The 27,596-nt window shown below is 47.0% G+C and overlaps 1 protein-coding gene across 6 annotated transcripts in view; it reads right to left on the minus strand.

The window, feature by feature from the left end:
- lef1 (lymphoid enhancer-binding factor 1) overlaps nt 1-27,596 on the minus strand; it is a 188,191-nt gene that overhangs the window by 39,333 nt on the left and 121,262 nt on the right. For 2 of the 6 annotated variants that reach the window (XM_072495387.1, XM_072495388.1), the window contains exon 10: nt 1,529-1,679. The exons of the other annotated variants lie outside the window; for them this stretch is intronic. In XM_072495387.1, coding sequence (XP_072351488.1) covers nt 1,531-1,679 — 149 coding nt within the window. In that variant the 3' untranslated portion in view covers nt 1,529-1,530. The remainder of the gene's footprint in view (nt 1-1,528; nt 1,680-27,596) is intronic. 6 annotated transcript variants of the gene reach the window in all.

Genomic DNA, 27,596 nt, shown 5'->3' on the forward strand with positions numbered 1-27,596 from the left:
ACAATCTTTAAGGTTCACTCAATGTTTTTAAATTAATTTTGCTCCACCTCTCAAAACAGAACATCTCTTTTGACTATCCTTGTCCACACAGGTATGACAATGAGCCCTCCTGTTGTTTTATGATCTTACCTTTCTAGCAGTTAACCTCTTAAGCCAACATAACCCCAATCTTTTAAGTGTAATAGAGCATGGTTTACCGCCAAAAACAGAGTCCCATTTTGGCCAAGTACAGTGGGGTGTTTCGCAGCGCTGCAACTTCACTACCAAACGAGACTTTGCTTTTTTGGCCTCGGTAAGGCCGCACTTACCTCATCTCCTGCACTGACAAGCTATCTCATCAGTGCAGGAAGAGATTGGTGCATCATTTTTAAATGCCACCCTGATCTCTCCCCCCCCTGACTCCCCACCGCAGCCTCCGGACCCCCCCAGCGGCCCAACTTACCTCTTAGGGGGCCGTCAAGCCCTCCCTCACCCCACTTCTTAAGGGCAGGGCAATCTGGGCCTGATCCCTGGCATGGGCAACCTTGCACCTGGGCATCTTGGCACTGCCACCCAGGCACATTGGCACTGCCAGCTTGGCACTGCCCCTTCCAGACTGGCAGTGCCACCCAGGCACCACAGCCAGGGTGGTGGGTGGTACCGCCAGGGTGCCCAGGTTGCAGCGGGAATGCCCGGGTACCGCCCTGCCCAGAGCCCGACCACCCGGGCATCTCCAATGGCCTGAGAGACCTCCCCAGGCACCGTTTGTGTGGACCAGTGCTAAATGGCGGCATGGCGAGGTCTCCCATGCGAGGCCATTCGTTCACGGACCTCGGGAGAATCGGGCGGCGATATATTTAAATGAGCCTAATGGTCTCGCCCAGCGAGGGTCACCGTTTGATTGCGCCCATAGACTCTAAACTTGCGCTGTTACATTTATCCCATTTTCTAAAGATAAATTTTAATTCCTATACCCTCAAAGCCAAACTCTAAAACTAAAAGGTATATTCTAAAACACATGAACCATGACCTAGATACTTGTAACAATGTACTTATCTCATTTTCTTTTAATGGCATCTATAGATGCAGGAAGGATGTTCCCAATGGTGGGGGTGTCCAGAACCAGGGGCCACAGTCTGAGGATACGGAGTAGACCATTTAGGACAGAGATGAAGAGAAATTTCTTCACCCAGAGAGTGGTCGGCCTGTGGAATTCGCTGCCGCAGAAAGCAGTTGAGGCCAAAACATTGTATGCTTTCAAGAAGCAGTTAGATGTAACACTTGGGGGCGAAGGGGATCAAAGGATATGGGGGGGACAATGGAATTAGACTACTGAGTTGGATGATCAGCCATGACCATAATGATTGGCAGAGCAGGTTCAAAGGGCCGAATGGCCTCCTGCTGCTCCTATTTTCTATGTTTCTAGATTTCTATACTTCTTGACTCAACAGATCAGCTTTATCTTAACGATGTAGTAATGCTAATGACATATTAATTGTTGTTTCTCCTGAAGAACCTGATACTGTGGATAAGCCATGAGATCACTTACCATCACAGTGAGTTTTTGTGTGTGCCGAACTGAACAAAGTTGATGGTGTCAGAAACTGTGTGTAGCTCACCCAGGTAAAAGGGCATTACCCTATTGTCCAAAAACCATTCTTCTTCATAGTTATTCACAGGAAGATTCTTTGAATCACTTCCTGTGGTAGACAAAAAGTTCTTTTGCAACTATTTCTTTCATTTTCTGTGAAGTAGTTTATAAATCCGTGTGCAATCGGTCATATATACCAGTGACAATATATTAAAATTGAATAAAAGCCCGACACTTGTGCCTTTTTGCAGATAGGGTGGCCATTTCCAAGACAGGAACCCTTCCTGAAGAACAGACCTGAGGAGCACACACCCTTCAGAACAGACCTGGAGTCCCACTGTACAATATTTTGCTGCCACCTTCAACAAGAAACTCCTTTTCAGTTGGATGGGGAAATAGAATTGACACAATTAACCACATTAACAGGTTGGCAGAGGGCTCGTCTTTCAATGGAGCAGCCAGGCTCCGAAGGTACTTTTGCGCAAGTCGTACAGATTCTGGATCCAAGCAAATCCATTTTACTGGCTGTTGCTATCGTAGCACAGGGTGTGGGGGAGCTGTCACAGTAACAACTGAGATCTGCTCCCTGCCCTGGTTGGAACTCACCATCCCACAGTGACATGATGCAGATCAAAGCTGGGGGAAAGGGGAGGTGCAAGACTGCACTAAGCTTCGTTATGTGGGACACGACCATGCTGCTCGGTAAGTTAAATCAAGGTCAACGTCGCTCGGCATTCTCATGAATCAAAGGTTCAATGTGTTAGATACAATGCGCCAGCTTCATTCTAACTTCAGTAACAAGAAAGTCTTGACCTGGCAATTGGTTATACCTCGTTTTCAGGCAGATTACCAGTGACGCACAGGCCCCACAACATGGAAGTAACACAATAGTCAATGGGTTGGATTTTAGCAGTCCCTTGATGGCGGGAACGGCATCAAGGGTGGTGGTTGGGTGGGGGGGGGGGGGTAGTCGAATAACGAGAAGCCATATTACTGCCGGTGAATATTTATTATTCGCATAAATAAAGTCCCAAGGTCCATTTTACAATGTCATGAACACTTTTGTGAAGGCAGAACGAATGCACACTATGGGGGAAGGTCACCGACCTTGTGGCAAGCTGCCGGGGGGGGGGGGGGGGGGGGGTGCCTTGGAGTTGCAGAATCCATGTACGAAAGAGAGGGCTGCAGGTGGGGAAGGAAGCCCTATCAATCCCCTGGGGTGAATTTGTTCTGCCATCAGCCTGTTACACCTCTCCTTAGCCGTTCATGCATTGCAATTGTTTCTACCAAGGTAAGGAGCCCAGAAGATCCGCTCTGCCTCAGCAGAGCCCCTCCTCCCTCTCAGTGCAGGGCTGTCAACATTAAAGCCCCGACGCTGTCAGTCCCCTGATTGTGCCAACCATAAGGACGATTAGGAGGCCACCTATGGGAAAATCACTGAGCCAGTGCCATTGCCAGCGGGCACAGTTAGAACAACACCAGGTTAAAGTCCAACCTGGCATTGTAAGACTTCTTACTATGCCCACCCCAGTGCAACGCCCGCATCTCCATATCATTGCCAGTGGGTGCCGTCTTGGGACCAGCTTTCCACCTCGATATTTGGGTGCTAGATCTGCAGTAAAATTCAGCTAAATGCCTCAAAAAAAATGGGAAACACATTGGAACGTGCTACAAGCCATCGACTTAAAGATGAACCAGTAGATTAACCAAATGTTGAAATTCTAAATGATCTATTCGAGGGGTTTGGTTGGCTGAAGCAGGATCATAGGCCATAAGCATGTGATCCAATACAATACTCGGGTGTTCATCTCATTAGTTTTTCACAGAATGGGGCAGCACGGCGGCGCAGTGGGTTAGCACTGCTGCCTCACAGCGCCAAGGTCCCAGGTTCAATCCCGGCTCTGGGTCACTGTCCGCGTGGAGTTTGCACATTCTCCCCGTGTTTGCGTGGGTTTCGCCCCCGCAACCCAAAGATGTGCAGGGTAGGTGGACTGGCCACGCTAAATTGCCCCTTAATTGGAAAAAATGAATTGGGTACTCTAAAAACAATTTTTTCTTTTTAAAAGAAGTTTTACACAGAATGACCAAGTCTGTCCCTGTTTTACACATTTGATGTGTCACACAGGGCTTCACAGCAACAACAAACTTCTCTCTTCAAATCAGTTCTGACAGTGGGGGAAAGAAATAAAGGTTACTCTGCCTGGAGATGAAACTCTGAAATGGTTCCTACAAATAACTGCTCTGGTCCACTGACTTGTGAACAGTTCGCAAGCTTCAAGCCAACACCACAAACATAAAATGAACTGAGTGTAGTGCCTGAGCTACTTCAGAGAAGACGGCAACAAAGCAGCTGATCCAATCTTAAAACAAAAAAATGCTAACATTACAGCAACAGTTGGAGTCATTCACCCAGGGAACAATGAACCCTTGATTTTAGTCTGGGAGCAGACAAGGATACGGAGCAACAATTACACGCATGTAGATTTCGACAGAGGTCTGCACACAAATACCAGGAAAGGATACTCCAATTCTAAGGATCCTACAGCATCCACATCTCATAGATGTCAAAAGAATTCCCACCCTGCAATCTCCCAAAAATGACAATCAAACTCTTAATTACCCAGCAAAACAAATGATTCCATTCCCGTAAAGGCAAAGTCGCCATAGTCCCAGATGACCATGGGTTGCTTTTCCCTTTTGAGGGGGAGAGCTGACTGGTGGTGATTTAACCTGAGGGTCATCACACCTCAGGCAAGGGGCAAGGTTCGTGAATATCAAAGTTACCCTAAAATGACCGTCACCCAAAGATGGCTCTTCAGTTGGAAGAAAGAACGAACTTGCATTTATATAGTGTCTTTCAGGAACCTAGGCTATCTCAACATGTATTGCAGCCAATAAAGCACTTCTGAAGTGTAGCTGTAATATAGAAAACACGGAAGCCAATTTGCACACAGCAAACTCCCACAAACAGGAATGCAATAATGACCTGATACGCTGTTCTTTCTGATCCTGTGTGAGGGCTAATTATTGGCCACAAAAGAGGGAAGAACCCCCCCTGCTCTACTTCAAAATAGCACCATGATTTTTAAAAATATCTACCCAAGAGTTATCACCTCTCACAGTGTAGTCCCTTTGTACAACAGAGATTTTGTACTCAGCTCTTGGGAGTGGGATTTGAATCCATGATGTCCGGAATTAGAAAAGTGCTCGCGACTGACCATGGGCCACATTGGATGCAAGTATTGAGGCCTAGGTCAGGCATGCATTGACCGCAGAATTGGCACACATGTGGAACAAAAAAATGAGGTTTGAGAAGATTTCATCTGACCATGTGTGAAAAGCATTCTTTTCAGTTTGATGAAGTGTTTCTGTGGGTGACTGTCGACTCCTTCCCTGTTCTGTGATGTGTGCACTTGAAAGCCTTAGGCTTGTGTAAAGGCCTTGTTGTTACAACAAAGGATGGTTTACTGAACAGTGAGTGCCTCACCTGTAAAAAAAAGTTCTCCAAAGTTCCATGTCATAGCCCCATGATCTTTTGGAGAGAGGAAAGCTATGGGGTTACCTGAAGCGAGGTCTTTAAAAAATATGATGACATTTAACTGGTGGACATCGGGGTGGACATCGAGGCCGGGGTTCTCTGTTGCAAGTCCACCCAGCTACCGCTGCTAGAGACGACGGACAGTCCCGTTCAGAGAGAATATTTTAACTTGTGAAAAGAGTCAAAAACTAGGAGCTACCAATACCAGAGGGCTACCAATAAATCAAAACAGTAATTCAGTAGGAATGTCTTTAACCAGGCGGCACGGTGGCACAGTGGCTAGCACTGGGACTACGACGCTAAGGACCCAAGTTCGAATCCCGGCCCTGGGTCACTGTCCATGTGGAATTTGCACATTCTCACCGTGTCTGCGTGGGTTTCACCCGCACAACCCAAAGATGCACTGGTTAGATGGATTGGCCACGCTAAAAAAAATTATTGGGTACTCTAAATTTATTTTTAAAAAGTAATGTCTTTAACCAGAGGGTGGTGACAATGTGGAGCTCGTTACCTCATGGAGTGGTCGAGGTGATTAGCAAAGTTGTACTTAAGGGGAAGCTAGTTAAGTACATAAGGTTGAAAGGAATAGAAGGATTTGTTAACAGGAGGTGGGAAAGGTGGGAAAAGTTCCGTGCAAAGCACATATCCACTACGCTGAATGGCCGATTGCTGTACCGAGCAATTGTATGCATATCACAATGTCTTGTCAAAACGTTTAAAGGATTAAAAAAACAAAATTGAAAAATAAGTAGAAAGCTTTATGGAAGTCAAGCTGCCTATTCCAGACTCCTGTAGACAAGTGATAGAATGAATCACAGAATTGTAATGGCACAGAAGGAGGCCATTTGGCACATCCTATCTCCACAATACTCCAGCTGAAGTCTAACGACTGTCTTTTATAAATTCAGCATAACCTCTTTGATCTTCTATGCTATGCCCATATTAATGAAGCCCAGGGGCGAGATTCTCCAACCCCCCGCCGGGTCGGAGAATCGCCGGGGGCTGGCGTGAATCCCGCCCCCACCGGTTGCCGAATTCTCCGCCCTCCCCCCGCGATTCTCCGGCCCGGATGAGCCAAGGTCACGCTGCTAGAATGCCTGTCCCGCCAGCGTGGATTAAACCACCTCTCTTACCGGCGGGACAAGGCGGCGCGGGCGGGCTCCCGGGTCCTGGGGGGGGTGGGGGGCGCGGTGCGATTTGGCCCCGAGGGGTGCCCCCACGGTGGCCTGGCCCGCAATCGGGACCCACCGATCCGCGGACGGGCCTGTGCCGTGGGGGCACTCTTTTCCTTCTGCCTTCGCCATGGTCTCCACCATGGCGGAGGCAGAAGAGACTCCCTCCACAGCGCATGCGTGGGGATGCCGTGAGCGGCCGCTATCGCTCCCGCGCTTGCGCCGCCCGGCAATGTCATTTCCGCACCAGCTGGCGGGGCACTTCTGCCAGCTGGCGGGGCGGAAATCAGTCCGGCGCGGGCCTAGCCCCTCAAGGTTAGGACTCGGCCGGTCAAGGGGCGGAGGATTCCACATCTTTGGGGCGGCGCGATGCCGGACTGATTTGCGCCGTTTTTGGCGCCTGTCGGCGGACATCGCGCCGATACCGGGGAATTTCACCCCAGAATACTATATGCTTTATTAAAAGCTCTGTCCACCTCTCCAGTCGCCTTCAATGATCTATTGCCAGATCCCTCTGCTCCTGCATCCCCTTATTTAACCCCTTATTTTACACCGTCTCTCCGTGTTCTTCCTATCAAACTGCATCGCTTCAGACGTCTCCACATCAAACTTCATCTGCCACCTATCAGCCATTCCCCCAACATGTCGGTGTCCTTTTGTAGTTTTATACTGTCGAATGCATTTCCGTACTCCCATTCCCAACCAATTGCCTTCCTGCCTCGTGGGTTGGGATCCAACTTCATGTGTTTCTTCGACTAGACACTGTGTGGCAGCAGGATATTTGACTGTGACAACCATCACAGTCCACATCTGTCTTCACTTTTAACATCCACACACCAAGGGCCAATCATTTCCCCCTTCTAAACTCAGGCCATTGGTATTTTAAAGCATAGAGAGTGTACAACATAGATTCACTGTGATGATAACAGATGTGGAACCTCTGATTCTGGATAGCAGAACTATTTCCACCACAGCACGAAAAAATGATCGCACTCCTGAATAGAGAAAGAATGCATTTGTATTCCGTCTTTCGTAACTTTAGGACTTCCCAAAGCTCATTATGGCCAAGAAAGTGCTTTTGAAATGTAGGCAATTACATTAAACAGCCATAAACTGAAATGAGGTAAATGATCGGACAATCTGCTTTGCTCTGTTGAGGGATAGACATTGGCCTGTTCCATCCACCTGAGGGGCCAGATAGTGCCATGTTAACATCTAATTTCAAAAGACAGAACAGCACTCCCTCAATATTGCCCGGGCGCCAGTCTAGACTATGCACTTAAAACCCTGGAGTGGAACTTAAACCCATAACCTCCCATTTAGAGGAAATAGGTCCACCAATGAGATTGCCAGTAGTTCAGCCACTGACCACTGTGACCGAGAGATCACACATGGAATGCTGGGTTCAGTTCTGCTCACCCTATTATAGGAAGGATATTGTTAAACTAGAAAGAGTGCAGAAGAGATTTACGAGGATGCTACCAGGACTTCATGGTCTGAGTTATAAAGAGAGGCTGGATAGGCTGGGCCATTTTTCCTGGCGCGTAGGAGACTTAGGGGTGATCTTGCAGAGATCTATAAGATAATGAGGAGCATAGATAAGGTAGATAGTCAACATCTTTTCCCAAAGGTAGAGAGGTCGCGAACTAGAGGGCATAAGTTTAAGGAGAGAGGGGAGAAATACAAAAGAGACCAGAGGGGAGACTTTTTCACACAGAGGGTGGTGAGTATCTGGAACGAGCTGCCAGAGGCAGTGGTAGAGGTGGGTACATTTATTTCCTTTAAAAAAACAGTTACAGTTACATGGGCAGGGTGGGTATAGAGGGATATGGGCCAAACGCGGGCAAGAGGGATTAGCTTAGTGATAGAAACTGGGCGGCATGGACAAGCTGGGCTGAAGGGCCTGTTTCCATGCTGTAAACATCTATGGCTCTATGTTGGTCTTCCCACATCTATCAAGGCTATGTAAGGAAAAGAATTGCATGCTGCAGAATAAATGTGAATTTATTCAGGAAACCAATGCCAATCTTCACCAAATAATTCCACGTGACACAGGAGCACAGAAATCAAAGGCACAAATAATGAGGTAACCAGGAACACACAGGGTCAATGTTTGCACTGAACTATTTACCTGAAGGTAGGCTTCAGCAGTCCCCTCCCCTGCTCACAGCAGGGGGACATGCTCCGTTCACATGAGGGACGGGCAGCACGGTAGCATTGTGGTTAGCACAATTGCTTCACAGCTCCAGGGTCCCAGGTTCGATTCCGGCTTGGGTCACTGTCTGTGCGGAGTCTGCATATCGTCCCCGTGCGTGCGTGGGTTTCCTCCGGGTGCTCCGGTTTCCTCCCACAGTCCAAAGATGTGCAGGTTAGGTGGATTGGCCATGATAAATTGCTCTTAGTGTCCAAAATTGCCCTTAGTGTTGGGTGGAGTTACTGGGTTATGGGGATAGGGTGTGGAAGTGTTGACCTTGGGTAGGGTGCTCTTTCCAAGAGCCGGTGCAGACTCGATGGGCCGAATGGCCTCCTTCTGCACTGTAAATTCTATGATAATCTATGAGACACCACCCTGACTAATGAGGTGCACAACACCCTGGTTTTCTTATCAGTTTTGTCTCCATAAATGAGCTGTCACCAGCACCGCTGTGAGCAAGACAGCCTGCATCCGTACCAGATAAGCACCAATGGAAAACAAATGTTCTGGATTGGGTTGGACGACGGGCTTTCTTCCCTCCAATTCGAATTTCTTTCTCATTTACCTCTCCTCCCACTCCTGTCATGTGACGGCTGACAAATAATTTCATGCCGGGTGGTCTCAGAAGCATTGGCGAACATTAAGGTGGTGTGGGGTGTGAGGGGAGGGGTAATAATATTCATACAGTGACAGGATGAGAATTCAATCTCAATGCCTTGCCACTCTTCACATTGAAGTGGGCAAAGGTAGTGCAGCTGTAAGGGTTCCTGAATAGGGGAAGTATTTGACTACGAGGAAGGTCTGAAGCACTGAGGCCGAACCAAAGCAGATGAAAGGAAGAGATAGGACTTGCACAAGGGCGGCACAGTGGCACAGTAGTTAGCACTGCTGCCTCACAGAGCCAGGGACCCGAGTTCGATTCCGGCCTTGTGTGGAGTTTTCACGTTCTCACCATGTCCGCGTAGGTTTCCTTCGGGTGTTCCGGTTCCCTCGCACAGTCCAAAGACGTACAGATTAGGTGGATCGGTCCACCTCAATGCCCGAGGTTACAGGAATAGGGCGGGAGAGTGGGCCTATGTGGAGTGCTCTTTCAGAGGGTCGGTGCAGACTCGATGGGCTGAATGGCCTCATTATGCACTGTAGGGGTTCTATGACCTTGTGGCTTTTATGACCAGGAGCCTTTACGTAGGTTATGTAGAGGGGCAGACGTGGGTTTAAGGAAGGGTGGGCCTGAAGGAAGTGGGGGTTCGAATTAAAGGAGATTGCCCTGTGATTGGCAAAGGGGAGACTCCGAAGTGCAACCTCCCCCTTCCATCCTGCCCTTTAACCTTTGGAAGTTAGAAATCATGTTGTCTGTGTTAAATCAATTATTAGGGTCAATAGGCTTGACAACAAGCCTAATTGTCCCTTAATTATTCCTTTTAATATGGTGGGCGGACTGCAAATTTTGGAGCCCATCCTCCCTGTGTATTATGGGGGAGAGCTCGAGGGTGGGCAGGAAACGTAGAATCCCTCCAGTGCAGAAGGTACCTAGGCCCACTCCCCTGCCCTAGCCCCGTAGCCCCACCAAACCTGCACATCCATGGACACTAAGGGGCAATTTTTATCATGGACACTAAGGGGCAATTTTTATCATGGCCAATCCACCTAACCTGGACATCTTTTGGCTGTGGGGGGCACCAGAGCACCCGGAGGAAACCCACGCAGAAACGGGGAGAAAGTGCAAACTCCACACAGACAGTCACCGGAATTGAACCCGGGTCCCTGGCTTTGTGAGGCAGCAGTGCTAACCACAGTGACCCCGTGCCACGCCTTCTAGTCGCAAAAAAAAGGTGGTGGGATGGGCCTCCATTCCATTCTACATACACCCGCCCCTTCCCCCATGGGAAACGCACCATAAAATTCAACCTATAGGATCTTTAAACATCATCTACGGGGCAGACGGGACCTGGGTTTAATGCTTCAATTGAAACACGGGGCCCCTAATGATGCAGGGCTCTCTCTGCGCTGTGTTGTAGAGCCAGCCTAGATTACGCGCCTCCCGGTTGGGACTCGAACCCACAACCTTCTGACAGTAGTTGGAATTCTTAAAGAAAGGGGCATGTGCTCCAAAGAGGCTGCTTCAAAATTTGAAGACTTGTATTTGCCTAGCGCTTTTTACAACCAGTCGATGCCTCAGAGTGTTTCACAGCCAATTAAGTATTTTTTTCCTTTGAAGTGTTGCAAAGTAGGAATCACAGCAACCAGTCTGTAAATGCTGCACAAACAGCAACGTGATGGCCACACAATCAGTTTTTTGGTGATGTTGATTGACTGGCCCGGGCATCAGTAACAGCTCAGCTGCTCTTCCTCGGGTAACACTGCTGAGGCACCTTTCACATCCTCTCAGACAGGCAGGTGGGGCCCGGACTGAACACCTGATCCGAAAGGCAGGGCTTCGGACAGAGCTGTGCTCTCTCAGTGCCACGCTGAAGTGTCCACGGCCGGGCGCACACATGGAACCTTCAAAGGCGAGCAGCGTATCCACTGTGCCCCCAAAACGGTTGCCGAATGCCAAACTTTAAAATGAATTCTGAATAGTAAACGACCATTCGTGAATGCTTGGCAATATGGATTTATATCAGACGTCCATAGGACATAGTGGCAGAAGTAGGCCATTCAGCCCATCGCATCTCTCTGCCATTCAATGAGATGCTGGATTTTGGTTTCTTCCTTATTTTGGGGGGTGTTTCATTTCTTTTTTTTTTAAATTCAGAGTACCCAATTATTTTTTCCAATTAAGGGGCAATTTAACGTGGCCAATCCATCTAACTTGCACATCTTTGGGTTGTGGGGGTGAAACCCACGCAGACACGGGGAGAACATGCAAACTCCACACGGACAGTGACCCAGAGCCGGGAATCAAACCCGGGTCCTCAGCGCCGTAGGCAGCAATGGGGGGGGGTTTCATTCTGACAGTGCATAGGAAAGATTGCACAGGAAAATGTTGGCAGACAAACATTAAAAGGCTGATAATGTTCTGAAAGCCTTGAGAATTTGTAACGAGAGCAAGTCAGAATACAGAGACAGATGCAGAGAGTGGGCGGGCATTAAGCAGGGTATGGAGGGCACAGGGGCAGTGGTAAGACTGTGACAGCTGTGGAGAGAGGACAGGATCAGGAGCTTTGCATGCAACCCGCAGGCCTGTGTGGAAAAAGAAACTCTGCTAATGAGTGCCCACATCTGAGGCTCTGCTGGAGGTATCCCCACAGCTGAACTCTGGCCAACTGAAGGCTGGCCCGAGAAAGGGGTAATCCAACAGTGAAGCCAGCGGAATCTGAATCACAATTACAGCTCTCTCAGCTGTGGTTCGGCTTCAAACGAAAGTGCGACAAGCAAAAGATTCCAGCAGACTGGGGGATTCTAGTCCTAATCCACAACTGCTGCAGCTGTCCCTTCCTAAAGGCTGTCAGAGAATCATCACCTTATCCCACAACAAGTAAACAATTAAAGATTATGATTATTAAACACACTCGCTTTGCAGCAGGCGCATTTTCTCAAGCAACGGAAAAGTGCATCTTCTCCGCTTGGTTCCTTTAGTTTGCGCTGCCGGCAGTGAGAAAGCAAAAATACGGAAACTAAGCAATTTAATAATAATAATAATCATTATTAGTGTCACAAGTAGGCTTACATTAACACTGCAATGAAGCTATTGTGAAAAGCCCATATTCACCACACTCCGGCGCCTGTTCAGGTACACGGAGGGAGTATTCAGAATGTCCAATTCACCTAACAAAAAGCACGTCTTTCGGGACTTGTGGGAGGAAGCCGGAGCGCCCGGAAGAAACCCACGCAGACACGGGAGGATGTGCAGACTCCGCACAGACATTGACCCAAGCCGGAAATTGAACCCGGGTCCCTGGCGCTGTGAAGCAACAGTGCTAAGCACTGCGCCACCGTGCCGCCCGATTTAACAAATACTGAAGATTCAAATGTCTCTGGTGTCCACTTGGATTTTAAAAAGTAGTGGCTCTTCACCCTCTCCTACCGGTGATGAGTTATCCCCGGTGTCCCGGCCCACGAGTGCTTTGGGAATCTCAGCCTAGCAGCTGTTGGACAGGTGAGGGAACAGACAGTGTCAGCAGGCAGCTCCCCTGTGGGAGAGGTGGGGGCCATGCCTTAGCCTGTCTGAGCCGGACGCCCACAAGTGCAGCCACTTTCCAACAGACCAGACACCAGGCAGCAATCAGCGGTGTGGTGGTGGCGGAGGTGCTGAAGGTCCCAGACTGCCAACCCAGCTAATTTCAACCATTACTCTCCCCCCGACTGGGGCGGAGAGGGAAAGCGAAAAGAACAGAAACGTCTGCCAGCAACTTGCACAAACATCATTTAATTCGAGAGCTGCAGCATTTAAACCACACACCTCCCCATCAACCCCGCCCCAGCAGCAAGAGGAGAACACGTTAGTGGAGAGGTGCGTAACTGGCCCCCGAAATTCTGAGCTTAAGCGAGAGGCTGTGTCAGGTCACACTATCATCCTTCAGATCAGTGGGTGTGCAAACACCAAGCTTCCTGTTTGCTTGAAACGAGCCTACCTGACACCCGTCTGTTTACATGTGCAGGCGCTCGGAGGTAGCAGCGCCGGCTGACAGGCACAGACGATTGAGGTCTGCTTACATAAAAAGCCTTTCTGCTCGCTGGTTCAGTTTGTCGGCTCATCAAAATCTGGCGACAATCTGAAGATCACTTTGGTTTGCCCACAAGCATGTTCAGAAAAGAGAAGAAAAAAAACAGTGGGAGCAAATGATCTGCCTGACAGAGATACCATAAAGGTCAAAATGTTGTTTCTCGTGAAATCTTTCCGATGCACTTGCAACTGGCATCGTAAAATAGCTACGACACTGAAAGAGGCCAGTCAGTCAGCCTGTCACCGTCATGCCAGCTCTCTCTACAAGAGCACTTCAGCTAGTCCCACTTGCCGGCCTTTTCTCTTGTTTTGACCCGCATGGGTCTTACGGGGTAGGGGTGATGCCGTGGATCTTGCAGAATACGAGCTCCCCCGATAAGGGGGCGGGGAGGGGGCCTTAACAATACTTGGCTTTATAATAGAGTCGGCCAGTAAGGCACCAACTAGAGGAGAACCCAGCCGGGAACTACTGGAGCTGTGCATAAGTTATTTTAAATAAAGTAAAGTTTTTGTTTCGACCTACTCGGTGCGGACTCTTCATTGTCCTTACACCTCCGAAGCCCAGCACCTTCTTTTCCCCTCTTCAAGTCACCATCCAGTTCCCCTCTGAAAGCCGTGTTCGATTCTGGCCCCACCACACTCTCAGGCAGTGCGTTCAAGAACCTAACCACTCGCTGTGTAAAATGGGTTCCTCCTCATGCCGCTTTTAGTTATTTTGCTAGTCACTTTTTGAAATGAGGTTGGTCTCCTCCCACAGGTTTTGCACACCTAGCTGAAGACCAGTTGCCCGCACCACAGGGGCAGCCGCGGCTCAAGAAGGCAGCTCACCTCCGGCTTCTCAAGGGCAATTGGGGCTGGGCAATAAATGCTGGGCCCAGCCTGCGTTGCCCACATCCTGTGGAAGAATTTTTTTTTAAAGGTTGAATTAGATTTAGTGTGTGTGTGTGTGTGTGGGGTGGGGGGGGGGGGGGTTTGATTGGAATATGAATAAACTCAGGGGCAGAATGGGACAGTTGCAAATTCACTTCCCCACATCCCGCTCTTTCCAGTGAGGTCAAAGCGCAGGATGCAAAACAGGCTGTGGGTTCACTGTCGCAGTGCCACCAGCCAAATTACACCCCCAAAACGGTCTCATCTCAGTATTAATTTCAGACATCGATATCCCTGATGGAAACCGTTCAAGAGGGCAGCCTGAAGTGATTGTGCCGCAACACCATTGAAAATAGGAAAAGTGGCGAAGTCGGGAAGAATACTGAACCTACAAGGAAGGCAACTTGTGCTATTATCTAGAGCTGGTTTGCCTTGCTTGTGGAAACCGCTGACCAACTTGAATTTATATCTTCTTTTCAACCTGGGAATTAAAGTCCAGATTCCCGTGCCAATTCTGATCATTCTCTGCTCGTTTGAAAGCTGGGGAATAGAACGGAATGTTTCCCGGCAGCAGGAATCAGGTTCGAGATTCCAGGACAGGTCTCTGCGATCTAAGGCGGGAGGCATATTCACACGAAGGAACAAAAAAGGTATAAACGCAGGGAATAAAATTGATCTGAGGTTGTGGAGCATTACTGGGAAAGGCTCAAGGGAGAATGGCATGATTCCTGAGGAAGGAGCTGTGCTCCGAAAGCTAGTGATTCGAAATAAACCTGTTGGACTTTAACCTGGTGTTGTGAGGCTTCTTGCTATGATTAAAAAAGGACATGAAATAAAACTGAAGTGCTGAAAATATATGGAAAGAATGCATAGGAAAATGACACTCTACAAAAACTCATGGATAACATGCGGGGAAGGAAGAATTAAAATACAGGATAGATAATAGAGGGAAGAAAAGATAAAGAAAGCGCAATAATCACAGTAAACACCTTTCTTCCAAAATGTTATAATGAGGAAACGGATACATGAAAGTAAATCCCAAAATATAACCGCTGTGACACCCAAACCGCAGCTCCCAGCCAGTCCATGAATGGACATCAGTCAACAGGAACAAGCATCGCCCACATCGGCTATTTTCCACAGATGTACAGCTACAAAAGCCACCTCTCCACGATCGTTTCGCTATGCACTTTGATTCCTGATGTTAATGGGGCAACAACTTCAATCGATAGCACAATGTGCATTTGTTCAGGAATTTTCAAAGATGAACAGTGTGCCTTTGAAGGGTGAAGTGCTCAGTGGGGGAAAAGGGACTGGATTCTTTCTCTGCTTTCAGAACAAGAAATCCTTCATTCTGAGCTGCATTTGAATTGCTCTATGATCCAACTGTGGCTATCAGCAAACTATCCTACTTTAAACAATGCACCTTCTTCCAACAAGAGCCATTTTCAATCTGAATTGTCACCCATAAGACCTTAAGACATAGGAGCAGAATTAGGCCACTCGGCCCATCAAGTCTTCTCCATCATTTAATCATAGCTGATATTTTTCCCACCTCCATTCTCTTGCCGTCTCCCTATAACCCCTGATTCCCCTTATTAATCAAGAACTTATCTATCTCTGTCTTAAAGACACTCAGTGATTTGGCCTCCACAGCCTTCTGCGGCAAAGAGTTCCACAGATTCACCACCCTCTGGCTGTTTTAAAGGATCCTCCTCATCTCTCCTCATTTTGAAGGATCGTCCGTTTATTCTAAGATTGTGTACTCAGGTCCTAGCTTCTCCTAGCAGTGGAAACATCCTCTCCACGTCCACTCTATCCAGGCCTCACAGTATCCTGTAAGTTTCAATAAGATCCTCTCTCATCCTTCTAAACTCCAACGAGTACAGATGCTGAGTCCTCAACCATTCCTCATTTGACAAGCTCTTCATTCCAGCGATCATTCTTGTGAACCTCCTCAGGACCCTTTCCAAGGCCAGCCAGTTTCTGTTGAAGAAACTTCATCCATTGTGCTACAGGCAGGAGATTGCAAGTCTTTCAATCCCTTTACAGACAGGCTAGAAGATGCAGGAGACATTAACAAAGATGCTGACGGTCCAGCTTCAGAAGTACATCCCTGGTCTTGTATTCTAGCCCACTTGACATGAATGTTAACATTGCATTTACCTTCCTAACTGCCGACTGAACCTGCACATTAACCTTAAAAGGATCATGAACAAGGGTTCCCAAGCCCCTTTGTGCTTCTGATTTCCTAAGCATTTCCCCTTTTAGAAAATAGTCTATGCCCCCATTTCTCCTTCCAAAGTGCATAACCTCACACTTTTCCACATTGTATTCCATCTGCCACTTCATTGCCCACTCTCCTGGCCTGTCCAAGTCCTTCTGCAGCCCCCTTGCTTCCTCAATACTACCTGCCCCATAACAGATCTTTATATCATCTGTAAACGTAGCAACAGTGCCTTCAGTTCCTTCTTCCAGATCATTAATGTATATTGTGAAAAGTTGTGGTCCCAGCACAGACCCATGAGGCACACCACTAGTCACCGGCTGCCATCTTCAAAAAGACCCCTTTATCCCCACTCTCTGCCTTCTGTCAGTCAGCCAATCCTCTATCCATGCCAGGATCTTACCCCTAACAACATGGGCACTTAACTTATTTTACAGTCTCCTATGCGGCATCTTGACAAAGGCCTTCTGGAAATCTAAATATATCACCCCACTGTACCCACCCAATTTCTCTGCACCATTCTCTGCCCTGGACGTTTTATTGTGAAGCCCTCCTTGGTCAAATAGTCCATCTGGACTCAACACCCAGACTCACAGCTGGGCAAGATGGGTTAAAGTCTATCTTGATCCAGCTGCCGGAGTATTCAAAGAGCAAGGACAGGGTTGAGTCGGAAATATCAATTGGTTTCTCTATAATTTTACATACTCCCTGTCTGAGCACAAGTCAGCATTAGAGATTAATGTTAATTTTTTATGGCAGTGAAATTTCATACAACAGAATGTAAAAAAGGGCCATTATTCTCAGACTGAGACCTGTTTTTACGAGCTATTTTATTTTTCTCCCACCTCGCCTGCGAATCTTTTCCCAAATGTGAACAAATGACCCTCTCATGCATAAGTTACAACGTTGTGATTGTCTGATCCGGTACAATGTTGTAACTCCTGCAAATAGTGCAGTCTGGATCTCACCTTGTGGGGGATGGGGCTCGTGTGGGTGAAGCAGCTGAGATGATTTTTTTTTTACACAGTTGCTTTCCTCGCTATTGCTTTGCGCTCGCTAACCACCCATTTACACGGGTACACGCTTGCAAAGTGCTTGTGGTTAGGAAATGGCACTTACTGTGAGGAAAAGAAAGTTGGTGAAAATAGGGTACCAAGAGCCCTCTTGATGGCGCGGTGGGGAATGGAGCTGCTCACTGTAGCGCAAAGCGCTCTCCGCCTCAGTCCCGGCTTTCGATCAAATTACTCCAGTGCTCCTGACCGAGGGAGGACAGGAATTCATGAACTCGCCCTCCCAGCCGCCATTCTATAGGGGAAAGTCTGCCAAAGTGGACACGAGCAGGATCAGGCTTGGCTGGCATCCCTTCTATTGTAGCCCATTTACATTACAAGCCAAAGAAAAGACAGTCTTATGCCTTGGCATAATTTTACAGCATGGTTCGAAGTCATTTTCCAGGAGAAGGGTCCATCCTGTACCGTACACACTCCAGGGATGAGTGGTGTAATGATATGCATATTGACTGCGATGTAAAGAGTTAACAAGTTAATGCTCATGCTTCTTACCACTAGAGGGAACCACAGAACAGTCATATATATATATCATGTGACTTCGGGGTTTCTGGGAGTCATGAGTTAGGAGAGGGCAGGATAAGATCATAGAATCATAGAATTTACAGTGCAGAAGGAGGCCATTCAGTCCATCGATTCTGCACCGGCCCTTGGAAAGAGCACGCCATTTAAGCCCACATTTTCAACCTATCCCCATAACGCAACCTAACCTTTTTGGTCACTAAGGGCAATTTATCATGGCCAATCCACCTAACCTGCACATCTTTGGAATGTGGGAGGAAACCGGAGCCCCCGGAGGATACCCACGCAGACATGGGGAAAACGTGCAGACTCCTCACACACAGGGACCCAAGTCGGGAATCGAACCTGGGACCCTGGAGCTATGAAGCAACTGTGCTAACCACTGAACCACCATACTGCCCATAGTGATCAAGATAGTGAGGCATGAGAGAGAGAGAGAGCGGTTGTACTTGAGAAAGTCTGCTAGTTAGAGGTAGCATAGGTTAATAGAGAAACCTTCTACTTTAGGAATGTGATCGAATCTTCGGTAGTAGCGTAATAAATTAAGAGTCTTGTTTGTTAACAAAGCTTTGAAATTAAATGAAATGAAAATCGCTTATTGTCACAAGTAGGCTTCAAATGAAGTTACTGTGAAAAGCCCCTAGTCGCCACATTCTGGCGCCTGTTCGGGGAGGCTGTCACGGGAATTGAACCGTGCTGCTGGCCTGCCTTGGTCTGCTTTCAAAGCCAGCGATTTATTCAACACTACGCATGCGAGCCATCGAGGTAAAACAGAATAGAGAACGCAACAAGTGATACCTGATTTCAAGAAAGGAAATTATTGGCAGTTCTCCACTGATGAGGAATGTTTAGTAATCTGCTGACATTCCTGGCAGTAAAAGCTCTTTCGCTGCACACCAAAGACATGAATCATTCTAAACCTTCCTTGTCTTGTCAAATAGGGTACAGAGTAATGTCCAAATGATTCTCTTTTATTGTAAATTGTGTCACACCAGCATCCATGTTTGATGTGCTCAGACCCCACCATCTCTTAGGCAGTACCCATCAGTGATGTCCTTCTCCATCCCTACACCCCTCTGAGATCTCTACATCCCACCCCCCCCCCCAACTCTAGTCTCTACTTTTTCAATTCTCTGTCCGAAGGCAGATCCGAGCCACAACAACACAAACTCCAATACTGGTGAGGCAAAGAGGCAGGTCCCAAATCCGTGCCAGCCAGAGTGAGGAATCAATCCCAGTGCTGTCGGCACCAATCTGATCCACACCAGCTGGCCGACCAACTGGGCTCCCAAGGAGTCCAAGTTGCTGTCGTAACACACAGTTCGACATGCATGTTGCGGTGCTGGAGCAACAGAGAGTGCTGGTCGGGGCTCCAATTTCTTTCCATCTCATGGCTGACCAGGAATCTCTCCCACTCTTAATCAACAATAAATGAACAAATAATAACAGCATGTAAAAAGAATAGAGCAATAATTATGGGTGCCTTTAATCTTCATGTTGATTGGGTTAATCGAGTTGGATGGGGTAGCTACGACAACAGATTCATAAGAGTGCATTCGGGATAGTTCCCTGGAGCAAAATGCCATGGAGCCAACCAGGAACAGGCTTTCTTGGATCTGGTAATGGGTAATGAGGTAGGTTTAATAAGTGACTTCAGAATAAAAGATCTCCTAGGAAGTAGTGATCATAACATGAGAGAATTTAATATCCAGATTGAGAGAGAAAAACCCGGGTCAGAAACAACCGTATTTAACTTAAATAAAGGGAGTTATAATGAAATGAAGATAGAGTTAGCCAAAGTGGACTGGGCGGATAGATTAGCAGGAAAGACAGTAAACAAGAAGTGGCAGATATTTAAGGAGGTAATTCATGACTCTCAGCAAAAATATCTCCCAGTAAGGAAGAAAGATTCTAAGAGAGGGATACATTAACCATGGCTAACTAAGGAAGTTAAGGAGAGTACTAAGTTGAAAGAAAAAGCATATGAGGAGGCAAAAGTCAGTGATAGCTCCAAAGACTGGGATAAATTCAGAATCCAGCAAAGGAGGACTAAAAAGATATTAAAGAGAGAGAAAATAAACTACAAGGACAAACTAGTGAGGAATATAAAAACTGACAATAAGAGCTTTTTTAAATATATAAAAAGTGAGAGAGGTCAAAGTGAACAAAGGCCCCTTAGAAAATGAATCCGTGGAGATAGTTATGGGAATCAAGGTGATGGCAGAGGAGTTAAACAGATATCTTGCATCAGACTTTATAGTGGAAGATACTTCGAACATCCCATTAATACTAAAGAATATGGGGGAGGAATTAAATACCGTCACCATCACTAGAGAAGTAGTATTAGACAAACTAATGGGGCTAAAGGCAGATAAGTCCCCTGGCCCTGATGGCTTGCATCCTAGGATCCTAAAAGAAGTACCTACAGTGATAGTGGATGCATTGGTTATAATGTTCAGAAAATCCTTGGATTCTGGAGAAATACCGGAGGATTGGAAAACTGTCAATATGACACCCCTATTCAAAAAGGGAAGGAGACAAAAATCAGGTAACTATAGGGCGATTAGTCTAACATCTATTGTTGGAGAAATGTTGGAATCAATTATTGTGGAAGTAATAGAAGCACATTTGGAAAATCATAATCTAATCAAGCAGAGTCAGCATGGTTTCATGAAAGGGAAATTGTGTCTCACGAATTTATTAGAGTTTTTCGAGGAAGTTTCAACCAGAATGAATAGAGGGAACCAGAATGAATAGAGGGGAACAAGTAGATGTGTTGTATTTGGATTTCCAGAAGGTGTTAGACAAGGTACCTCAAAAGAGGTTTTAAGTCATAAGATAAGAGCCCATGGTGTTGGAGGCAGTGTATTGGCATGGATAGAGAATTGGCTAATGGGCAGGAAACAGCGAGTGGGGATATGGGGTTCTTTTTCAGGTTGGCGACTTGTAACCAGTGGAGTGCCACAGCAACTATTTACAAATTATATGAATGACTTGAAGGGAGGAAGCGAACGTCCTGCAGCCAAATTTGCAGACGACACAAAAATACGTGGAAAGGCAAATTGCGAGAGAGATGCAAACAGTTTTCAAATAGATATTGGGCGCAATCGTCTGGCCAAATTGTGACCCAATGGGAGCACGGCCGGTAGATCCCAGGTGAAGCCTCATGTGGACTTCACGACAGCCACTGATGCCTTGCAGGATCTATCCAAATCCCACGAGGCGTCGGGATCAGGAACCCACCCACAATGGGCGGGGCTAAGGCCCCCTTCCAGAATTGGGCCTGAAACCTACTTCAGGCCTACTTACCTGGTATCTAATGGCCTTCCGGGATCTACCAGCCTCCCAGGGAGGCTGTAGCTGGGCACCGTTTAGCACTGGTCCACACAAACGTGGAGCAGGTGGAACGGCACCCGGGAGTCCATCAGGCCATCAGAAACCTCTGGTGGTCAGGCATAGGGCAGGGTGGCCCCCGGCCCTCCCCCTGGAATGCAGGCACCTTGCACTGCCAGGCTGGCACCTTGGCACTACCACCCTGGCACCATGTAACAAGGTGGCACTGCCAAGGGTCAGGGCCTGAAAGGGGCCATGCCCATGAAAGGAGGGTGGTGAGGAGTATAAAGGGTGGTGGTGGTGCAGGGAAGGTAAGAAGGGACCTCTGGGAGGTTAGGAGGGGGGGAGTCGGGTGGGAGCTCCTGGAACGGGGTGCTGTAAGGGATTGTGGGGGGGGGTCCTGAAGAGGGGGCCCCCAGAAACCCCGTAGCGGGATGTCCTCACTTGGGGGGGATGTGAGGTAATGCCAATATGTGTAGGGGGTGACATTGCTCATGGGTGGGGGGCTACAAGCTCACTTTGAGATCGGGGCATCTTTTCATAATGGCAGCCTAATCTCAGAATTCAGCTCCCCAGTGATGAAAAAAATTCTAAGGGCGTGATCAAACTGCTGCCACACTGCTTGCCCACCACTGAACACCATGTCATATTTTTGTAGGGATATAAAGTTACCAATCACAGACAGGAGGAGGGGGGGGGGGGGGGGGGGGGTGGTGCGAGGTTTGTGAAAACACATTGTGGGTTCATTTAATTAAGCTAGGCACATGGGAACATTTGTACAAAAGTAAAAAGCTTGAAGGCATCAGAGCTGTGCCTGTGGTCTGCTCACAGGCAAAAGTGAAACTGAGACTGGATCAAAATGATACAGTTCCCTTCCAGCGCTGGTAGGCTGGTATCCTGTAAAGGCACAAACCAACATTAGCGGTCTTACTGTCAGATTCTCTTGCAAAGCCCGAAGCATTAGAATTCCCTCCCTGAAACTCTCCACCTCCCTTAATCCTTTCCTTAAACCCTACCTTACCGAGTGAACGTTTAATCACGCCCTAATATCTCCCTTTTTGGCCCAGTGTCAATTTTCTGTCTGATTCCATTTCTGAGCAACACCAATGATGTTGTTGTTGTGAGCCCCTCCTAACATTAGGACACAATTAGCAGGGCTCTTCCAGGAGCAGCAAGCATAACGATAGTGGAGTGATTAGTAATCTGGATTTAATGGCATTTCAAAATTAAAACGTTAATTATTTCATCTAAATGTTAATTTAGAGGTAAAAGATCAAACTTTTAAAAATTCAAATCATGTATGCAGAGCAAATCAAACTATCATTTTGAATGGAAATTTATAAAGGTCTGGATTTTTAAAAGCAAGAATATCGGCAGATGCTGAAGTTCATAGTTTCACCTTGATTGAAGTTAGAAGCAACCAAGTTCAGCAGGCATGACAGTACATGTTAACAACTTGGGGAAAATATGCCGTTAAAACTTCTTGTAGCACAGTGTCAAACATTGTTTTGTGTACAAAACACTAAAGAACAGGAGAGTCAGGTTAAAGAAAAACTCAGTAGTGACAATAAACCCTTTCTTGCTTCATGCTGCTCTGTACGCCCAACCAATGCAGGCACAGTGGGCACATACAATGACATTTTGAAAAGCTGCTGCTTTCACAAAAAGACTTGAAACACGCGCTTGCAGCTTCTCAGAGCACCCGAGCAAACAAACAGACACGTTGAGGGCTGTGTTATCTATTCAGAGCTGCCTGCATTCTGCGAATGCAGAGGTTCACTGGCCGTTAAGATCAGTGTATACCTTCCTAGAAGTGCACCTCAGCCGCGCAGCTACCACAGCGGGTAACGTCTAACTGGCCCTGGGGTGACGGAGGCTGTGGTCGTTGGACTGTGAGTTAAGACGACTTTATCAGCTGCCTAATCTAACTGTAAACACACAAATACGCTGCTGTGAGGCTACAGCAGGCTTCTGGGTTCTTGTCGTAGCTACCCATTGTTACAATGGCAAAATAATCCTGTTGTCTTCTCCAACCCATTGCCCAGAGGGCACTGCCCCAACCCACCTCTCTAACCCGGTGTGTCATTGACACGTAATGAGCAGCAGGAGCAAGGGTTTCGACTGAGCCAACTTTACAAATCGCAAATGCGAAATTTATGCATGGCAGCAAAACAAGTACATCCTCTGGCATTTTGCACACTTTTCAGACATGTATCGAAATAAAAACTGAGCATTGTTACCACCAGTTTATTTTTTTTTTAAACTAAAATACCAGATGCTTTGTTTGAGGGGCCAAATTGCACACTCAGGAAATGAGAGGAGAAAAATAAACAGGGGAATCCAAAGCGGGTGCCAAGTAGGAGGAGATAGCCACATTACTAAACTCTGTGTTCCAGTCTGCATGGGGCATGAATAAAGAAACAAAGATATCCACCCGTGGTAATACAGGGAGGCGAGTTGCTTACTGCTACAGGGAGTTAATTCCACTAATCCTAAATCCACCGCAGCTACTGGGATCTGCATACATTTGCCACAGTAGGAGGAGTGCAGCGTGCCAGCAATTAGACATGTCAGAAGAGCAGTCATGTTTTGAGAAAACAGCATTTAACTGACACCTACATGCTCAGTTTAAAATCTGAACAAAACAAAATAAAAACACCACAATGGCTTCAAATTCGATTGCGGGGCTGATTCAAACCCCCCCCCCCCCCCCCCCCCCCCCTCGCCCAAATCCCTGCTCTGGTCTGGGCGGAAGAAATTTAAAAAAGGCCTTGTTTTTAAAATTGTGAAAAGGCACATCAGAGCGGCGCAAATCAAATCAAATGAAACGGGGCGGGGTTGAACCAAAGGAAAGAGCTGTTTGGAGGGACTGTCCAAACAGCATGGTTATAGAGATGGGCTTTGTGAGGAAGGAAGGGTTGGGGAGGGGGGAGGTGGTGGGTGAAGCACAATGGTTCATGAGACTATGTGGATGGCCAACAATGGTCTCATAAGTGGTGCAAAAAGGCAATATATCACCACAATGCATTCATTATAACGCATTTTACAGTGAGAGAGTAAACCAAGACCATGGCTGCCCTCACGAGGGGTGGGGGAGGGGCATAAAGCTCTCGTGGAACTATTCCAAGGAAAGCAAGGGGCGGTTCTTCTAGTTTCCTGCCCAATATTTGTCCTGCATACAACTGGACAGAAACAGATTATCTGATCGTTATCTCAATGCAGATTGTGGGAACTTGCTGTGTGCAAATGGGCTGCTTTTGACAGGGGTATTGCTTTAAAAGTACTTCATCGGGGGGGGGGGGGGGGGCAGCACGGTGGTGCAGTAGTTAGCACTGCTGCCTCACGGCGCCAAGGTCCCAGGTTCGATCCAGGCTCTGGATCACTGTCTGTGTGGAGTTCGCACATTCTCCCCGTGTTTGCGTGGGTTTCACCCCCACAACCCAAAGATGCGCAGGGCAGGTGGATTGGCCACGCTAAATTGCCCCTTAATTGGACAAAATGAATTGGGCACTCTAAATTTATTTTTAAAAAGTACTTCATCAGCGCCTTGGATGACATGAGAGGCACCATAGATATGCAACCTATTCTTTTGTTTATAAAATATGACGCTTAATGCAAAGAAAAGCTGAAAAACTCATCTAGCATCACAGTCCTAAAGCCTGATCTTAGATAGAACCTTTAACATGGTGAAAGGTCCCAAGATGTGACCCAGTCGGTCATCAGAGCTCAGACGTATCAGTGGAACCAAACACTGTCAGAGAGGTAGGTTTCAAGGAGGTTTTATTTCAGGTGGATAGAACATAGAAAGTTTCATAGAGTGTTATTATTGTGCATCTTCTTATTTAAATCCTTTGCTGATGTCATCAGTAAGCTGTAACATCATTAATTGTTGTTGTCACCTGTGTATATTTGTATTTAGCTGTCGTTAGTTCTGATCCTATTCTGTTACTGTTATTTCAATGTTTAGCTAGATGCTTTCATTTTTGAGTCCATACTGTATTTTAAACTTCATTATTTTATATATATTAAAGAAGATTAACTTTATTTATTAATTTTACTAACAACCCATTTCGACTACCTTATTGTGGTCAAGTGTCCACATCTTTTTGGCGACGAGAATTTAAAAAATCTAGGGACATAGGTGTCGCAGGCTGTGCCAGCATTTATTGCCCATCCCTAATTGCCCTTGAAGGGCAGTTAAGAGTCAACCCATTGCTGTGGGTCTGGAGTCACTTATAGGCTAGACCAGATAAGGATGGCAGATTTCCTTCCCTAAAGGGCATTAGTGAACCAGATGGGTTTTTATGACACTCAACAATGGTTTCATTACTAGACTTTTAATTCCAGGTATTTTATTGGATTCAAATTTCACCATGGCGGGATTTGAACCTTGGTTCCCAGAGCATTACTCTGGGTCTCTGGTTTACTAGTCCAGTGACAATACCATTACGCCATCGCCTTCCCGTGGAAAAGAACGAAAACTGGACTGAATATAGATAAAGATTGGAATATTCTTTCTTGGAAAATAGTAAGAAGTCTTACAACACCAGGTTAAAGTCCAACAACTTTGTTTCAAATCACTGGCTTTCGGAGCGCAGCTCCTTCCTCAGGTCGCTGTGCTCCGAAAGCTAGTGATTTGAAACAAACCTGGTGGACTTTAACCTGGTGCTGTAAGACTTCTTACTGTGCTCACCCCAGTCCAACATCTCCACATCTTGGAAAATAGGATGGCAGATGATGCTAGAAAGCACCCAGTTCTACTGAGTGTGGGCGAAGACTTACAAGCTAGTGAGAAATCTAACTATATCATGGAAACCGGGGGAGGGGAGTACATTTCATTTGCGGATTTAGTAACACTTGTTCAGAATCACCATAATCCTATACCCTCAGTAATTGTACAACATTTCAAATTTCATAGTCATTTTCAGAAGAGGGGACAGTCTGTCGTGAACTTTGGTGCTGAATTGCGCCAGCTCTCTGAACATTGTGAGTTTGGGGCAGTTTTGGAAGACATGCTCTGGGACAGATTAGTTTGTGGTATTAACGAGGTTAGCATTCAGCGGCTTTTGCTAGGAGAAGCCACACTTATTGGGCACTACGGTTTAACTGTAGTGTGGATCCTCCGGCTACTCCGCGCTTTTTCAAACTGAAGACAGTGCCCTACGCCATGAAAGGCAAAGTGGAGAAGGTGTTGAAGCGGCTGCAAAGACTAGGAATCATTAAGCCCATTCAGTTTTCACGTTGGGTAGCTCCAATTGTTCCTGTTCTTAAAAGCGATGGTACTGTACCTATATGTGGGGATTACAAACTTACCATTAATTAGTTTTCCAAGTTGGGTGTGTACCCGTTGCCAAAGGTACAAGATCTCTTTTCAACCCTTGTAGGAGGCAAGTCATTTCCAAAACTGGACATGAGCCAGACCTATCAACAAGTCCCGCTCGAGAAAGATTCAAAGCCATCTACATGCATGAAGGGTTGTTCCACCTCACGTGCACAACTTTGGACCGTGGGAGGAAACCAGAGCATCCGGAGGACACCCACGCAGACCCGGGGAGAATGTACAAACGTCACACAGACAGTCACCCGAGGTCGGAATTGAACCCGGGTCTCTGGCGCTGTGAAGCAGCAGCACTAACCACTGTGCCACAATGCCACCTCCGAAAACCATTGGAGCAAGTGCATTTTTCACACACAGAGTGTGGTGCATCTGAGCCAAAAAATCACTGTGGAAGGGAGAAACCAAAGAATTCAAATGGAAGTGGGAGTCTGCACAGGAGAAGGTTTTCAAAGATGTGAAAGTGCTGCTGCAATCAACAAATCTGCAAAGGTCATTTAATCCAAACAGAGATCTTTTTCCGCTGTGTGATGCTTCACCCTGTGGTGTGGAAGTGGTACCTCCTCATGTGATGGGAGGACGGGTCCAAAAAACCAATTGGTTTTACATCTAGTACGCCGACAAAGGCAGAAAAAGGGTATTCACAGTTGGACAAAGAAGGTCTAGCTGTCGTTTTTGCAGTAAAAAGATTCCATTAATATGGTCGTTCGCTCATGATATGCACTGACTAAAAGCCATTGATGAGATTTTTCAGTGAGTCGAAATGTATTCCTCTCATGGCCTCAGTAAGAATACAGCACTGGACACTTATATTGTCAGTGTATCAGTACAGCATTGTGTACACAGCAGGGAAGGACATTGTCAGTGTATCAGTACAGCATTGTGTACAGAGCAGGGAAGCACATTGTCAGTGTATCAGTACAGCATTGTGTACACAGCAGGGAAGCACATTGTCAGTGTATCAGTACAGCATCGTGTACAGAGCAGGGAAGCACATTGTCAGTGTATCAGTACAGCATTGTGTACAGAGCAGGGAAGCACATTGTCAGTGTATCAGTACAGCATTGTGTACAGAGCAGGGAAGCACATTGTCAGTGTATCA

Source organism: Scyliorhinus torazame, chromosome 3, assembly GCF_047496885.1.
Source record: "Scyliorhinus torazame isolate Kashiwa2021f chromosome 3, sScyTor2.1, whole genome shotgun sequence".
Classification (NCBI taxonomy): domain Eukaryota; kingdom Metazoa; phylum Chordata; class Chondrichthyes; order Carcharhiniformes; family Scyliorhinidae; genus Scyliorhinus; species Scyliorhinus torazame.